The 13,278-nt window shown below is 41.5% G+C and overlaps 1 protein-coding gene and 1 pseudogene across 1 annotated transcript in view; one reads left to right on the forward strand and one right to left on the reverse strand.

Annotated features, from left to right (window-relative positions):
• The window catches only part of HAO1 (hydroxyacid oxidase 1), a 65,344-nt gene that overhangs the window by 22,194 nt on the left and 29,872 nt on the right, over window positions 1-13,278 (reverse strand). The window contains exons 3-4 of the mRNA XM_075528284.1: window positions 12,369-12,624; window positions 2,518-2,693 (exon numbers count right to left, since the gene is read on the reverse strand). Coding sequence (XP_075384399.1) covers window positions 2,518-2,693; window positions 12,369-12,624 — 432 coding nt within the window. The remainder of the gene's footprint in view (window positions 1-2,517; window positions 2,694-12,368; window positions 12,625-13,278) is intronic.
• LOC142422446 (10 kDa heat shock protein, mitochondrial pseudogene) lies at window positions 11,443-11,959 on the forward strand (annotated as a pseudogene).

A 13,278-nucleotide genomic window follows, 5' to 3' on the forward strand; every position in this document is an offset into this window, starting at 1 on the left:
GTTGTTGTTGTTATTATTATTTCATATCTTACAATGTCCGTTGTCTTCCTTCACTCACATTTCTGTTACTCGTGGGGGCTATATATCCCATCTTCCCCATCCCCCAGCCCCCACCCTCATGATATCACTACTCCCACTACTATTCCTGAGGAGTTTATCTGTGTTGAATTCCTTGTGTCGAGAGCTCTTCTCTGTACTGTGTGTTCTCTGGTCTAGCCCGATTTGTAAGGTAGAACTGGGTCCTGGTAGTGGGGAGGTGGGGGAAGAAGGGGGACAGGAAGTATTCAGGAATTAGAGGAATGATTCCATAGTGCTATACTACACCTTGTTTAAGTGCTAATCTTTTGAGGTTGCTTCCCTGATTAACATCCTTGCAGATGTTCAACCACCTTTTGTTAAAGTCTAGATTCTTCAAAAGAACTTATGCATTTCATAAATTGTTACCCTTGGATGTTTTCTTTTGTTGGCATTTCAGTCTGAAATGGGTTCTCTTGGCCTAACATCAAGACAAAACTCAAGCATTATCAGTCATTCTGAAGGGAAATTTTTCCCAACTCCCTAATAGAAACAATCCACTCTATTTGAGCCCCTACCATACTCCTGTCTCAGCTGCCTTAACATTTATTGAACCCCAAACACTTGTGGATATGTAGTGGGGGGTCTACTATAAGACTCTCCTCAGTCAGAGATCAAATTTATGTATTCATTCCTCTTCATTTAGCACACAGGGAGTATTATATATGTTTATAGAATGAATGGGGTGAATAAGTGAGCGAATGAATGAAAGAGTAGATGAATAAATGAGGCATTACCTCAGGTTAATATGAGTATGACTATAGGAAGTAACATTAACACTTATTGATAACAACATGGATGCAAATTGAGTGAGTGAAACTACTATTTAAAGGTGCCTTCAGTACCAGGTTAATGTTACTGAAGCACAGAACAATGCACAGAAAGTTTGAATGACAATAATAATCAACAGACAACAGCATAATGATACGTCTTCAACACACGCCCACAGCTTGAAAAACACTTGTCACCCATATCATTCCGTCCATTAGTTAGCTTTCATGAGTTTCATTTCTGTATCCATGAAGATTATATTGTTAAAGTTAGTGGCATGCAGTATTTTATAAAGAGCATTTATAGCATTCAGATTCCAATACATACTAGGAACATATTGATTCTCAATCCTAGCCCAGAGATAAATTAGTAGACGCTCTCATTGCAGCACCACCCACTCCAACATTTCAGTTAAAATAAATAAATGTGTGTGTGAGAGAGAGAGAGAGAGAGCTCATATACTCACACGTATGTGTGTTGTTTGGCAGTTATATAGCTGCACTTAAAAAATTTTTTAAAGGCAAGAAAACATTTTGGTGGATCAACACATTTACACTCCAAAATTATTAAGTCAATGGTTCCTCCCTGTGGGACTTAACTATGTATATACACAGATGCTGGAGAAGCTGTGAAGGTGCTTGATAACCAAGGCTTGATATCTGGCAATGATTCTGTCCTAACCAACTATTCTCTACAGAGAAGTCACGGGACATTCACAACACTTAATGTTTGTCCTAGCCATGTTTTCAAAGAAAGAGCAATCTGGTGGAGTTAAGTAAAAAAGCCAGAGAGCACTTCAGACATGCTTGGATGTTATACCATCATACTCATATCTAGGACGTTGCTTTAGTCTGAGAGCAAAGTTTTTGGCCACAGCAATGAATCCACAATATTTTATCAAGTTCCCTAATTAAATGAAACTTTGACATCAGACAATGGCATTCTTTATAAAAGCGGCTTTGACAAAATTAACTTCCTATTTCATGGCATCGAGCTTAAGCACTAAAACAGAACCCATTGCCAATGAGTCTATTTCAAACTGTCTCATTACTTTAGACATAAAAATTCACTGCCATCGAGTTGATGCTGACTGATGGCGACCCTGTAGGACAGAGTCGATCTGCCCCTATGTGTTTCCAAGACTCTAACTCTTTATAGTAGTAGACAGCCCTGGCTTTCTCCCTGAGAGAAGCTGGTGGTTTCGAGCTACCATCCTTGAGAGTCACAGCCCAACAAGTAACCATGACAGCACCAAGGAAGGGGAAATACATACTCACTAAAACCACAAGAAAGAACTGAGAGACTACTCTCTCTCTCTCTCTCTCTCTCTCTCTCTCTCTCTCTCTCTCTCTCTCTCTCTCTCTCTCTCTCTCTCTCTCAAGCCTCCATTCATTTAGAAGACAACAGAAGCTTGGGACAATACAGCCTAATTGTGTCATTGGACACCTGAGGAAGTTGAAGACCAAAGAGCTGAAGGATGTCCCAAGAGTACACATTCCACACGCTAAAGAATGAGTGCGTTACTTGCAATATGCCAAAAGATTTGAATATTTCTCTTACCTTCCATGTTAATTTTATTCTGATTAATTAATATCCCTTAAATATAACATAACCACATAGGATGATAAAATCAACACAGATACGAGGAAAGAAAAAAATAAATAAACAAACCTCTCAGAATGCCTTTTGCAACAATTGGTAGCGATGTCAGTCCTCTCAACCATTTCACATCCTCCCAACTGATAGACGGGTCTATTGCTTTAGCCACGTAGGCAGCAAGTCCACTGTTGTCTCCGAAGTTTTCCTTGGGACTAAACGCTAAATCGTTGCTCTCAAAATTTTTCATCCTGCAATAAATACATAGATCAAAAAATACTTTAGGGGAAAGTTAGATTTCTCTTAACATGTCTTTTCAATGTAAAAATTAGAAAGAAAAGTTGTCCCTTTCAAATCAATTGGCTATTTATTCCTCAGTCACCTATAAGTTGGTTGCCTGTATATTTCCCATGCATTGGTGTGGAAATCCAGGTTAAACGTGACAATCTATTTGTCTGTATTGGTCACCTAATGTTTATGGAACATCTTATTATTGTCGTCGCTCGGCGCCATCTAGTCAGTTCTGTTGCATCTTAGGCTCTGATTATGTGAACAAATAAGCTTAAATGAAATATATATGGCTAAGCTCACACAGCATTTCCATTTTAAGCCAGTTTATAGAAGTAGACAGTTGAATTGATGCTATTGTAAGGCAGCTTTGCAGATTAATCATAAGGGTCAAAGTTTGTGTGGTGATGTATGATATACAAAGGGGTTTGTATACCAAAAGGAGGCTGCACAATGGTCGTTCAAACCCATCAACTGCTTCAGAGTGAAAAACTATGTGGCACTTTGCTTCTGTCCATAAAGATGTAAGATGTGCAGCCAAAGAAGCTTGGCGGGACAGCTCCACTCTGTCCTGTAAGGTCATTAGCGGTCACAAGCAATGCTCCAGTAATGGGCCCTGGGTCGTTTACCAATATTATCACACTGGATTTTTTTTTACTTTGGGGAAGTAAGATAGCTACATCATAATTCCAATTTTCCATTGGACATTTTACTTTAAGACGCACAGCAAACAGAAGCAGAAGGAGACAGTCCCAGCAACAGAAAAGGCATACGGTGACACGCAGGCACTAGCCAAGGTCCTGAGTCCTCAGCTCATGGGTGTAGCTTAGAGCCCAATTGCATTCTGGAGATTGAAGCTGAGTTCAGGAAGACTTAAATGTCTCTGTGGAAATTGTGAGAGGCGCTAAGAACCGCAGTGACGTGTGCTCACAGCTTCGGTCTGGTGCCTTCAAGATGATGTTGCCTGGCCCACTGCTGTGGTGCTGATGGTCTTGGTGGGCATGTGGGAAAGCAGAAAGGTCTTTCTAGGAGAGTTGATCTCTTGTTTTTCCCGCCTCCACTTAGTTGTTACTGCTGAGGCCTCCAATGGCTGCTTCAAGCTTCGGGACAGTCCTAATCAGTGCATGTGTTTTCCAACTGCCAACGCCTTCATTTATCTGCTGTGGCTTTTTCATACTCTTGGAGCTTAATTCATTAACCACAGACCTGACTGGAAGGATTAGGGATGTTAGTGTGTAAATACTCCAGCTTCCTGACCTCCTGGGTAGATGTGGCATGAGCTCCCAGAATTTCCCAGAAGGATTAAGCTCCAATGGTGCTTAGTTTTAGCTGTCGCCATAGTATAGCCTTTGTTTGCTGTCTTCTACTTCCAAATCTCCCACACGTATTCTCCGCCTTACCCCAAATGAATTGTTTACACTTAAATCACTGCTTCAAGAGGAACTCAAATGAAGACACACCCCACTGAGTTGCTGACCTGCTCAATATAGAATTGTGTTAACCCATCGGTGGTAGATGTATAATCTTTTGTCAGTTTGAGACGATTAAGAAGAAAGGGGTAGAGTCTAGCCTCTCAATCAGGTCTTAGCCAGTGAGACCTCTGTGTGGGCACAGTCTTTGCCTGAGGATTTTGAGAACTCAGGCATTCCTCCTTGGAGACAAGAGACACATTCTCTCTCCTCACTCCCTGGGAGACAATGCAACTGACAAGGCACATGGAATTACACTAATGCCCTGAGCCGGAGGAGTCACGTGGAGACCCTGCCAGTGCTGAGATGCTTCCACTGCCACTGGATCCACAAGGTTTCCCACCCACTGGCCTGTGATCCTCCCACATTTGGTGTCATTGCATGTATTTTGGGAGTCTGAAGAGGACTTTATAGATTTGTGTCGGACATATGGGCTAATATCAAACTTATGGACTTGATCTGGACTGGGCTGGGATGTTTTCTTAATGTTTAATTACTCTTTATATAAAGCATTTTCTTACGCCCATATGTGTCTCTTGGGATTTGTTTCCCTAGTCAACCCAGGCTAACACACCATCTTAGACCTGAAGTCGCTCATCTTGTGCATGACATTTTTCTCTTGCTATTATATCTTGATATCCTGATTAATTCTTGGTTGTTCTCCAAAATAGGACCTACATTTATTCTGCCTATACATCTGACCTTGGTACTTAGTGGAAGTTGCTCTGGATACACACCAGCACACCAGTACTACCAATGTGCTAGAATCGCCGCTCACAGCCCCCGGGCCTGTTATACCCTCCTTTCTCTAAAGGATTGCATTTCAATCATGACTATGCCCTAGAGTCACCTCATCCTTCTAAATATTATAAATTACTTTCCTAGTCACTCTGCTCCTCATGCAACTGATGTATCACTGATGTATCACTGATGTATCACTGATGTATCACTGATGTATCACTGATGTATCACTGATGTATCACGACTGATGTATCACTGGTCTTTGTCTTAGTTGTAATGCCCCCACATCCACCAGCTGTCACTAAACATGGAAAAGACGCGACTTTGACTAACACATTTTCATATCAACCTAAGTGTATTGGCGCATCATGATGAGATGGCTTTTAAAATAAAACAATGTTTGGTTTTCTTGTTTACATTGTAGGGACTTTAAGTCAAACTCACTGTGTATATCGTGTTTTTGTTTTATTTTAAATTTTAATCATTTTATTGGGAGCTTTTACAGATATCATAATATTCCATACTGTCACAATTACATATGTATTCCTAGTCGACGTAACTGTACTCAAGCCGTTGGCAACGTTTTCTCAATAGGCATTGAACAAGTTCATGGACTCGGATGGCCATTAAAGATGGTGGAATCATCAGGTTCGGGTAGTGATGTGAGCTGAAATGCTTGGACATGTCTTTTTCTCACACCATTCACGGCTATACCCTTTATCGCAGCCCTTGCTCTTCTGTGCTCACCCTTACTTGAATTGAATTCGGCTAACATCCGAGTCAATAAACCCAGCTCTATTTCAGAGCCTTCATCTCTTACTTCAAAATGATACTAAGTGACCAGTACATTCCAAACGTTTAAATAATATTGTTAGTAAGAAAATAGGCCCAGTCTGTCTGATCCATGCCAAAACCAGGGGGGAAGAAAAATCTCTGTATGTGGATATACTCTGCACAGCACCTCCTCCCCCGTCCCCAACAAGCTACAGTGTTTCAGCAGGGGCAGGGTGAAAGGGTGAAATGGATAGGAAAAAACAGAAACATGGATAAAATTATATAAATAACTGTTGTTATTCTTGGATGGTGAAAAGCAGATCAACACTTGAATGAATGTTGCCTTACAGAAATTTCAGGGCACAATGAAGCCTTGTTGTTACTCTAAAACTTTGTTCAAAGCCAGAAGCCAAGAAAAAGTCTTCAGAAATCTTGACAGAGACCCACGATGAAGTGTTCTACAGTGACTCCGAAAGAAACCCTCGTGAATGCCATTTTTATTCAGTTATGACACATGCATAAAAAACGCACACACTAAAACCCGCTTCTGATAACCGGAGTATTCCCGGCCGTAAAGAAGGAGAGGGGACACCAAAATAGTAACACAATTACATGGGACCTGATTCTCAGAACCTGATTTCCTCAATAACCTAAAGGCAGAGGAAGAATTCCGTCTTTGTAAAGTATTCATAGTACAGTGAATGGCTGTTAAATGTACTTTTAATCTAATATACAAATTGTTTCTCTACTAAGTTCTAAAAACTAAACCAAACCCACTGCCCTAAGATTAGAAATCTGTATAGGAGCAGCCAGTCGTCACATTCTCCCAACATGATGGGTGTGGGTTTGAGCAGCTGATCTCAGCCGTTAGCAAACCAACACCTAGCCCACAGTGTCACCGAGGCTCCTTAGTAGCTTCAAGCCAAACTCGCTGCCACCAAGTCAATACTGACTCACAGTGACCCTAGAGGATGAGATAAAACTGCCTCTGTGGGTTCCCCAAACTAACTCTTTACTGGTTTAGAAAGCCTCGTCTTTCTCTCTCGGGGCTGCTGGTGGTTTCAAACTATTGACCTTGCAGTACTGCTGAGCCCCATGATGGTTCCTTATTTGGTAATCAACTTTCTTTGGTAGTTGCCACAGTTTTATGATGCTAGATTATCTTAGTAACTACCAAGAAAGTTACACATCATAAAATGTCTTAGAGTAATATTAGGAAGAAAGAGCCCTTAATGTTACTTTTAAAAGGGGAGGAAGGGGGAGAGGAAGAAAGAAAAAGTGCATACATGGAGGGTTTAGTAGTATATTGTTATTGACTTCCTTTCTTTAGATGAGCTGTGTAATTACATATAGTATGTTTCCTTAAACAAAACAAAAATATCTCTCCAGATTTCATATCCCTCATGCCTAACTAGTGTTTTTAGTGGCTTAAAAAATAAAGAAAGTAAAATTGAAATGGACTTGCAGTCTTTAGTGACAAAGAAGCTCATCTCAAACAAACAAACCAAGAATGGGGATCCCTGGCGACACAGAGGGTGGATTGGACTGGCTCATCGCAAGGTTGATGGTAGTTCAAAGCCAGCAGGCACCAGGTTGAGAGAAAGGTGAGCCGATCTGCATCTGTACAGATTTACAGCCTTGGAAGTGCTCTGAAGCCCTTCTATCTCTTTAATAGAGTCACTATGAGTCAGAATTGACTCAAAGACATCGGTTGGTTTCTTTTAGTTTAACATTACTAATGACGTGTACTATTGGGAATGTATTATTGATTATAAGTAGAGATAATATGACTTCAAAGATAAAATACTTTGAGCATGATGAGGGCAATGAAGGTACAAATGTGCTTTACACAATGGATGGATGTATGGATTGTGATAAGACTTGTATGAGCCACCAATAAAATGATTTTAAAAATGATTTTAAAAAGAAGAAATACATCTCTATATGCTGCAAAAAAATTGTAGATCTCAGAATCTCGTGGCAGGAAGAGCTTGAGAGAAGAGGGGAGATATTCATGCACTCTCTTGCAATCAGCATGTGAGCTAACCAGTTACCATCAAGTCAATTCTGACTTAGGATACGCCCAGCGTTTCAGAATGTTTTCGATGACTACCTTCTTGAAGGTCAAAACCCTTTTCTTCCAACAGAATGCTGAACCCTTCTGCTGAATCCAGGGACTCTGCAACATGAACGACCAGCTTTGTGTGAAAGAATTAGCTGTGGGGGGAGCTAGCTCAGGCTCTGTTTCCATGCTTAGATATGGCCATCAGCATGCGCCTCATTGAGAAGCTACGGTGAGGAAATTACCAGATCAGTGCCATCATGTCTCCTACTGCTGTTAGAAAATAAAATGTCCACAAATCTAGTAGCTTAAAACACCACAAACATATTCTCGGATAGGCTCTGGAGACCAGACTTCTTAACGTGGGTCTCTCTGGATAAAATTCAAGATTTGGGCATCTAACCACAAGGTCAGCAGTTCAAAGTCCCCATCTATTCCACAGGTAAAAGATGATGCTTTCTACTCCTGTAAAGAGTGACAATCTCAGAAACTCACAGTCCTGTAGGATCACTGTGAGTTGGCATCGACTCGGTGCCAGTGAGTTTGGTTTGAAAGATTCCTCTAGGGGCCAATCTGCTCCTTGCCTTTTCCAGCTTCTAAAGGTCACCTGTAGTCCTTCACTGATGACACCTCATCACATAGGGACGCTATGACTATAGTAAATCCACCCAGAGAATCCAGGATAATCCCCCAATTTCAAGACCTCTAATTTAAATAAGCCTGCACAGTTATTTCTCTTGTGTAAGGCAACATACTCACAAATTACAGGAATTTGAACTTGAACATCTTTGAGAGGACATTATTCTGTCTGGCATGGTTTTCCTAACCAAAATAACAACAACAAAAATGCAGAGGCTAGTAGGTCCTATTCAGATTCCTCCTTCACAAACCTCTCTCTCTCCCTCTTTCTCCCTGCTCCTTCTCCCATTCTTTCACTCTCTCTATCTCCCTTCCCTTTCTACTTTCCTTTACTCTCCTACTGTGTACGTATCTTTAATTATAGTTTGGTTTTCTGATATAGAGACATGTAGCTTCATCGCTAATGTCAAGACTTGGAGCAAGACTTTATAGGTAGAAGGAATAACCACTGGGAAGGCCCCAAGACTTTCTAAGACTTGAGCATTCCTGGTACCTGGGAGGAGCATCTGAGAGACCGGTGTGACTGGGGAAGGGTGAGGGAGAGGGTTCTGGGCGAAATGCTGCAGGAAGTCCTGGTCCTGTTCAGGAAGCCTGGATAGTCACTTCCATCGTGAGGCTGTCTGGGAAGCTAGTGGCAGCCTGGAGTGGAAAACAATCTTGATTTGACTGCATAATCTCATCTATTCCGTCTGCTGGGGTTAACAAATCAGTTCAGGGTTTAAGAAATGCCATTGGGAAAACTGCAGAGAGAGTAGGTGTCATGATTTATAGTCAATGATAAAAAGTGACATTTCTTCCCCGCCACTGTGCTCATGAGCCCAAACTCAATCCAGCGTAAATGAGTCACCCCCATGGGACACAGGGGAAGACAAACCACAGGAACCAGTCTGTTGGCCGGTGATAGTAAAGAGAAATTCCCTTTACTGTCCCTCGTGTCTCAGGAATCTCCAGGCCAGTTCCAATGCACACAGGTACATGTAGCTTGTGTACAGGTCAGCACGGAAGAGCCAACCCTGGACTCTGGCTGTCCTTAGATGCCAAGAATGGAGACCCTTCCCCCACCCAGGCAGGGAGGCAGCAAGGACTGGAAGGAGCCGCTGCTTTACAGACTCATTCTCCTCTGGATTTCCTGCCTCTTGCGCCTGCCAAACCTCGCTTTTGAAAAGCCAGGCTGCACCTTCTCGGCGTCAGGTCAGTTGCAGAAAGAGACCTGATCTCATATCGGACAGTAAAGATTCATTTGGGAGGTGGATGTTACCTCGAGCGGAAGCCTGGGCCTCCCATTAGGGTGTGCTGCCTGCCTTCCAGAGCTGGATGTGGGCTACTGAGGAGTGACCAGAAGGTGCTGGCCCGCCCTGAAGTCCAGCAGGACAAACAAGGCAGTGTACGCTCTGGGTAGCCGGGGGTGACCCAGGCTATGGGGCATTTCCTGTGTTCCCCATCACCTGGATGTGTTGCTCATTATTTGATCATGGGAGAGGTGACAAGCCCGGGAGCCACAGCTCCTTCTGTGTGCCACGGGTGGCTGAAAGGGGTCTTTGTCCATGCTCCTTCACGTCAGCCGGGCAAAAGCCCAAGAGCCAAGTAAAAGAGGAAAAGCAAATCAACCTTCCGGCTCCTCCTGGAGTAGCCCCACCACCGAAGGAGCAAGAGTCCCCAGCCGGAGCTAGCGACTATGTCATTCCGATCATCGAGGTAGATAAACCTACGCAACATGCTTGGTTAATCGGAACAAGAAAAAAAGTTTAAACTTCAAAAAAAAGTGTATTATTTAGGAGCAGGAGGGAAAGGAGAAGGAAAAGTAATAGGAAATTCCTTTTCAAAGGTCCAAGGGGGGCTAGAGAGCAGGAAATTCGTTATTTGGGAGGGGGAAATCATAATCAAAATAAGGACTGAGGTAACTACAGATTTCATATTGGGGTCTTTTGAAGTCATCTGCTCCCTAAGGAATTTGGCAAAATGTAGAAATATGTCAGGGGTTTTTGTTTTTCTTTTGTTTTCTCATAGAAAGACAGGGTGCTAGCGAACCCAGTGCATGCAAGAATCTGTCGAGTAGGTTTGTTGATGGGTCTGGCAGGGAGAACCCAGTTGTTTTCTGTCATTGGGCTTACGAGTACCATAGAGGTGACTCAACCCAGCTAATTTACGTCTGATTCAACAGCAAGAGTTCATTCAAAAGAATTCTATGCTTGTGTGGACATAGACAGTAGAGCTACGTGTCAGATATGTGAGGTTTACACAAGGTTGTATATGGACATATGTGTCGGTTGAGAGACGCCTTACTCATTTATATGAAATGTATAACATCTGAAAATCTTCCTGTCCTTACATGGAGCACAAATTTGGTCTAAAGTGATTTATATTTTGACTATTTTTACAGGGTGGGTCCTTTGGAGAGGATAAGCATTGGTCTATATGAAATGAAGTCTAGGGTCCAAGTAAGCCACCCTTCATGTTCTCATGTCCTCTGACAGAGTCTTCGGAATCTCAGCATTAAAATGTCATCCATGTCAACTAATCATTTTTTATCCCTGCTCACTATCTGAAGGCCATGAGGCACCTATTAGTCACATATTGGTAAGAACAATTTTGGTGGCACCTGAAAAAGGGGGAAAATAACAGTGAAAAAATGAGTTTTGTAGCTAAGAACATTGGGGACTATTCCACTGAGTGTTTGACTTTTCCTATAGATGATTCTAAGGCAAAATGCTACAGGAAAACTGAGAATAATTCTGACCCAATAAATGGACTAGGTGCTTTGACAGCCGCTGTAACAAGTTTGGATGATTTGATACATTATTTTCAATAGGATGAGAGAATAGATAAATGGATAGATTAATCTTGATCTGTGAATTAACCACAATAAAAGAACAATGTTGATGGGAAAATAAGTAGGACATGAAATAGGGATCAAAACTGTTGTTTCCTTTATCTCCATTTTTTTAATCCTACCCTGCTCCAATTATACCAAACACAATGAAAAATTCAATTAAAAGATGACTCTTGGGCCTTGCAGCGGCGCAGCGTGAGAGGAGGACTTACAGCGGCCACCCCAGCGTCATGGCAGGACAGGCATTTCGAAAGTTTCTTCCCCTCTTTGACCGAGTATTGGTGGAAAGGAGTGCCGCTGAAACTGTAACCAAAGGAGGCATTATGCTTCCAGAAAAATCGCAAGGAAAAGTCCTGCAAGCAACAGTCGTAGTTGTTGGATCCGGCTCGAAAGGAAAGAGTGGAGAGATTGAACCAGTGAGTGTGAAAGTTGGAGATAAAGTTCTTCTGCCTGAATATGGAGGCACCAAAGTAGTTCTAGATGATAAGGATTATTTCTTATTTCGAGATGGTGACATTCTTGAGAAGTATGTGGATTAGAGGAAGCCACTGTTGAAATGGCATCATGTGAAGCTGCCCATTCCACTGAAGTTCTGAAATCTGTCATCATGTAAATAATCTCCATGTCTCTCTTTTATAATAAACTCATGATATGCGGTGTCGCTAAAATTTTGTTTCTTTGTTTTAAAACATTTCCAAATAAAAATATGCAGACCAGTGGAAAGAAAAAAAAAAGATGACTCTTGGTTTCAACAGACAAATAAATAGTATACAAGATCACAACCAAAAAAAACAAAAAACCTACTAAAATTGAGTATCTTCAATTTGTATTGCAATCCATACTTTCTTGGATTTTGAAAGTTTATAGGTAATTTCTGTCCATGTTTCACAACTGAGGCAACTAATATCCATAAAGAGGTAATTGGATACCAAGTGATTTTTTATCCTATCATTCCTAGACAATAGTTCATCCAGCCATTCTCTGCCACCAACACTTTTATGAAAATCTAATTCCCCAGGCCTCTCCAATGGAAACTAGAGAATGCATTTGGAGTTGGCACATGAAAAGATCAAAAAGAAAGAAAGCCACTCAGAGATCCCAGGGACCAAAAATGTACAGCTACCTGAGTTGTGGAGGCAGCTTGAATCGGTTACGCACATCATCAAAGCGGTTGCCTAGGTAAGGTGTATCCACCGTCACAAATATGGCTTTATAGCCCATCCGCTCAGCCCGCTGCACTAGTTGTTTGGTGACGTCACGGTCCTTGTAGATGTAGAGTTGCAACCATCGAAGAGCATTGGGACCAGCCTCTGCCACTTCTTCAATTGAGGAGGTGGCCCAGGAGCTCAGCATCATGCCAGTTCCAAGTGATTGGCAGGCTGAGGGAGAAAACAAGATCATGCTAGGCCTGGTGTCTTTTCTCTCCAGACCTTCAAATTGCAGTTCAAGGGACAGAGACATCAACAGGAGGCAGCTGGCGATATAAAGTTGAATCTTTAAAGAGTTAGAAATATTCATTACTTTCCGAAATTTTAAGTAAGTCAAATACTGTGCTATATGTAGGAATGAGAAAGTTTGGAAATCTGAATATCAAGAATAAAGGAATTGGTTAAATAGCAGCTCACAAATAAAATAAAAGCTATATACACAATACAGAGAATATAATACAATTATATATTTATACAGAGAGATGTTCAGTTATAGGAAGTAAAGAAGAAGTCTACGAAAAGATTTATGTAGCACAATTTCCCATTTGGAAAAATGTAATTGTATACAAAATAAACTATAAATGCTAATAAGGGGCAGGGGAGTTGTGGGTAGCTTTACTTTTTCTTGTGCTTTAGTTGTTCTTAATTTTATTTTAAAGCCTTAGTAATGATACAAATTGCACTATTTACGGTGTCTTCTAAAATTTTGCAAATGTATATTCCAGAGGTCCCAAGTCTATCGTAGCGACTTGAAGTCCTTTTGGGCACAGTAATAAGAAACAAAGACATGAAGGAAGGACTGATTCATCTACCAATTTTCCTAGA

The sequence above is a fragment of the Tenrec ecaudatus genome, chromosome 12 (genome assembly GCF_050624435.1).
Source record: "Tenrec ecaudatus isolate mTenEca1 chromosome 12, mTenEca1.hap1, whole genome shotgun sequence".
NCBI classification, from domain to species: Eukaryota; Metazoa; Chordata; class Mammalia; order Afrosoricida; family Tenrecidae; genus Tenrec; species Tenrec ecaudatus.